General features: G+C 33.1%; 1 protein-coding gene across 1 annotated transcript; it reads left to right on the top strand.

The window, feature by feature from the left end:
- The first annotated feature begins 1,022 nt into the window (after positions 1-1,022).
- Positions 1,023-4,586, top strand: LOC110683370 (DNA-directed RNA polymerase II subunit RPB7). Its single transcript, XM_021859725.1, has 6 exons — positions 1,023-1,510; positions 1,633-1,798; positions 1,896-1,946; positions 3,346-3,411; positions 3,512-3,580; positions 4,215-4,586. Exons 1-6 carry the CDS (start codon positions 1,395-1,397, stop codon positions 4,278-4,280), a joined length of 534 nt encoding a protein of 177 aa, XP_021715417.1. The 5' UTR covers positions 1,023-1,394; the 3' UTR covers positions 4,281-4,586.
- The last annotated feature ends 250 nt before the right edge of the window (positions 4,587-4,836 follow it).

Genomic DNA, 4,836 nt, shown 5'->3' with positions numbered 1-4,836 from the left:
CAGTTCAGTTCAGCTCTTAATTTCCCTCTCTCATAAAATATTAATTTCACCTCAATTCAGTTCAGTTCAGTTCAGCTCTAATCAGTTCAATTCAGCTCCAATCAGTTCAGTTCAGTTCAGCTCAGTTCAGTAAATGTGAACATACCCTAACAATGCTATTACTTATGAATTCGTGCATTGCTCATGTACTATACTAGATATACTACAATCATGTGCAATAATTTATGTTGTTTTTATACATAATAATACACATTGTTAAAGTTCTAATTATATAATTGGAATGTAGGTATGATAATATTTTCATGTACTTTACATTCTATGTAATTACGTATAGTATGAAAATTAATATATTTTGTGTAAAATAGTATGTGTATATAATATAATATTTTTTATAATATAAAAAAGTATATGTATATAATATAATATTTATAACACGGGTCCTTCATATCAAGTGTAGTGGTGATTGAGACTACACTAAATTGGCAGGGGAGTGGAACCTAACAGCCCAGAACTGATCCTCGAATTCGGATTAGCCCAAAGGGTGAACCGGATAGAACACCCAAAAAAAATTGATCGAGCAACTCAATGTATATATGATACAAAGCCCTAGAAAAAGCCTAATCGCCATCTCTAATCTCTACATTGCTCATCTGTTAGTTACCGGCTACCGACTCGACGCTGCAATTCATCACTAGTCATGGATTTTTATGATTGAAAGTAATTTTTTTTAAATCATTATCAATTGTATTAGAGAATATAATACAATAAATCTTGTTTTATAATTGCTCTTAATATTTGCAAGTTTTCTTATTGATATATGGTCTGTGCATAATCATTCTATGTGGATCCTTCAGGTTTGCTTTAATTTCTCAATTGGGTTGTGATTTGACAGAGGTTTTAATAAGAGATCATGGAACAATAGAAACTAAGAAAACGTGAGACAAATAAAATAAAAGGGGTTAATTGGTTTATTTAATTATTTACCTATATATATAATTTAATAATACGTGCATAACATATTTAAAAAAAAATAATAATTAAAAATAATACGTACATAACATTTATACTGTAATACATATCCTAAGATGAACAGGAATAGGATTATAGAAAAAGGGGAAAAATGACATGTTTGCCATTAATAAAAAGAATAAAATAATAATTTTAATAAGGGCAGTTTTGTAAAATTTGTTATTTATATTCTCTATATATTCCCACCCTCTCCTCACTTTTCTCTCTCCTCACTTTTAATCCCAAACTCTCATTCACATAATCGTGCATAATTTCTCTCTCCCCACTTTCCCTCTGCAAATTTTTTCTCTCTCCTCACTTTCCCTCTGCAAATTTTTTTTTTTTTTTTTTTTTTTTTTTTTTTTTTACTGGAAAAATCTGGAGCAATGTTTTTCCACATTATACTCGAGAGAAATATGCAGCTTCACCCCCGCCACTTTGGCGCGCGCCTTCGTGATAAACTCGTGTCCAAGCTCATGAAAGATGTTGAGGGTACTTGCAGGTTTTTCTCCAAATCAAATCCTAATTTTTTCGATTCAACTTCTATCCATGTAATTTCTCACTTAGATTGAAATTAATTGAATTGGGTTTTCTGGGTTTCTTCCAATTTTCGATTTTTTACAGTGGGCGCCATGGATTTGTGGTGGCAATCATGGGAATTGAGCATGTTGGCAAGGGTTTAATTAGGGATGGAACTGGGTTTGTTACTTTCCCTGTTAAGTATAAATGTGTTGTTTTTCGCCCTTTTAAGGGTGAGATTCTTGAAGCTGTTGTTACTATGGTTAATAAGGTATTAAACCCATCTAAACCCTTTGTTAATTTGAATCTTTGTTGATTAATTCTGCTTATTAAAGCGATTTTTGTGATTGTTGTTTGAAAATTTGCAGATGGGTTTCTTTGCTGAGGCTGGTCCTGTTCAGGTTTTTGTGTCTAATCATGTGAGTTTTCTTTGAGTTTGTAAAAAAAAAAAAAACCTTCTATATCCAATGCCAAGTCTGTGAACAGAATTTGCTTTTTAAGGTTGATTATTTCGATGTGACGGAGTAATCGGACTTTTAATTATCATAAACTTGGCTGTTCTGATAATTCCCATTATGATCTTTAATTGTTGTTATTGCCTTTTTTGTTTTGACATTTGTGTGCTTTGTGGTATATGAACTTCACTGTAGCACTGGCTACGGTATCGTTTGAATAGGCTTAAAACACTTTGTTGTCTTTGTCATAGATAATGCCATAGGGGTTACAACACTTACAAGTAATTGAACCATCTCAACCCATTAGAAGTTTGAAGTTGTAACTCCACATCTTTAGAGCTCCTGATTTTACTGCAGTTTGTGTTCTTAACTGGTGTTTATAATTTGTGGATATTGTTTGTATCACTTCTTGGCTACTTTAGCTAATCCTGCCCCTCATCAAGAATCATTAAGAATTTTATAATGTAATGCCCCCTCAAACACCCCTAAGGACTCTAGAAACTCTAAACAGAGTGTATAAGTGAACTAATATTCAAACTCATTTGAAAATAGGAGACAAAACAAATTAAAACACTTAAGAAACCAGCCATTTTGGACCTTAATCATGTTCCATGATGATTTATCCACAGGGATATGCAGTTGATGCATATAAGCTGTGACATGTGTCTTTTATTTATGTTGAATGGCCTATAGTTCTTTTAATCCTCCTGCATCTCGAAATTACTTCATAAATTAAACTAATAAAAAAAACCTATGGCAGCCTTAAATAAACACTGTCTATAATCTGTAAGTAGATATTCATCGGTGAAGTTAAAAAAAAATTAGGCTCCTGCTCTAATCTGCTATAGGATTGGTGCTACAAAGCTGAACACGAGTTAGGCTTCCTCTTCCAATTTGGTTCCAAATATATATGAACATATCAGCTTGGTGCCCAGATTTCCTAAACAAGTAGATGTTGTCAAAAATTTTGGTTTTCCTTATTTCTTAACTGTTGTCGCTGGCTTGCTGTTGGAATTTATCTTGTTTTATTTTTATGTTTTTTAATTTTTGTAAGTAGCATAAAATTGTTCTTTCTGTCCTTAATTGACCTCACAATCACAATTCGACAATTTCTAAGTGGATTTTGCTGAGGCTGGTCCTGTTGAGGTCTTTGTGTCTAATCATATGAGTTTTCTTTTAGTTTGTAGTGATTTTTCATGTCAAGTATTTGGTGATATGGTAATGTGCTTGTAGTATCTTCAATTTTTTGTCATAATAGTATATTTGCATTGATTTGATCTTTATTTTATTGTCGTAATGAATTATACGAAGTAGTTTGGTTTGAGGTTTTTATGATTTGAATGTATCTTTTAATTGTATGTAGCTGATACCGGATGATATGGAGTTCCAATCTGCTGATACACCAAATTATACCACATCAGATGGATCAGTATGTTCTCTTAAGATCCCAAGATGCTTAATTGCTGTTGTTGGTAATTGTTTGTCTCATCATTGTGCAGAACTTGACCCAGTATGACTGATTTTGGCAGGTTAAGATTCAGAAAGACACTGAAGTACGGTTGAAGATTATTGGAACTCGAGTTGATGCCACAGAAATTGTATGCCTACCTTCTCCTTTCGCACAAAATTGCATTATGCAGTTGCTATCCTGACTCTCCACTTACTAATATATCTGAAGCTCAGTTTTTCCTCTTATGCCCTAGTTTTCTTAGGGTTCATTCTACATTCACATGCTCCACATGAAGTACACGTTGCATCTAAGGGCTCATGTGTCGTCCAGTTTGAGATTTTCTTCTAAGTTTTCGTGTGATGTGGTAGGTCAAATAGTCATGTGAGTATGAGATTGAGGGTTGGACTACTTTGAGGTAGATTGAAAGATGTAGGATTTTGAGTGAGAATCACCATTGCTCATGATGTTGGCAATTGGAATGCAAGTAGAAATTTTTTGAAAGTGGTAAATTATGCGTTAATATCCAAGTGTGTGCTTTTTAATCTTATATGACAACATATTCCTGTCCTTAATTTCAGTAAACATGTAATTATGCCACACTTGTAGCACTCCCTACATTTCATATCTAGTGCCACACTAATTGGCTATCTAAGCTTAATCTCTAAAAACATTAGTGACCGTTATGGTGTGGAGGGATTTGATCCAACAAATTTGCTAGGTTTGTCTGTAGCTTTTGTTTTTTTGGCTCCAATTGTAAGCGTTCTGTTTTTGATATTTTGCAGTTCTGCATTGGTACAATCAAAGATGATTTTCTGGGCGTGATTAGTGATCCTGGCGCTACATCATAGAAGGAAATTCAAGCTGTCTTTTAGCTTTTGAATCTAGTTTTGGAATATAAACGCTCCAAGCTAACCATATTAATACTCTTTGTATGAACCAGGAAATTCTGGTCCTGGATTGTAGTGTCATACGAACTGCATTACTAATTCGTCTATTAAACTTTAATCAAACAAGTTGTTGGATATTTAAACATTTGTCTTTAACTAATTGAGGTGAAATGTCTCTAAAGCTTTATATGATTAAAGGTAATTAGGACATTTCACTGCACGTTAATTATCTTGTTAATGAGGCAAAAATACTTTCTTTGACAAATATTCAAAAGATGTCTAAGTGTGTAGTAGTAATGTGTGTCCTAAAGTCGTAACAGTACTACACAAATCCAAAAGGGGGACACACTTCATTAGAGACTCCCTAAACTAGGAGAAAACTTCATTGACTCATTGTACTTGTATACAATAGATCGGTTACTCAAATATGTAAGCTCAGCTCTTATGTTGTACTTTAGAATTTTAAACTTCAATTTTGTAATTTTTTTACCTTTTTCCGTCGGGAAATAATAATTGC

The sequence above is a fragment of the Chenopodium quinoa genome, unplaced genomic scaffold (assembly GCF_001683475.1).
Source record: "Chenopodium quinoa cultivar QQ74 unplaced genomic scaffold, ASM168347v1, whole genome shotgun sequence".
Taxonomy (NCBI): domain Eukaryota; kingdom Viridiplantae; phylum Streptophyta; class Magnoliopsida; order Caryophyllales; family Amaranthaceae; genus Chenopodium; species Chenopodium quinoa.
The sequence above is the reverse complement of the archived record's forward strand: the minus strand, read 5'-3'. Positions and strand labels throughout refer to the sequence as shown.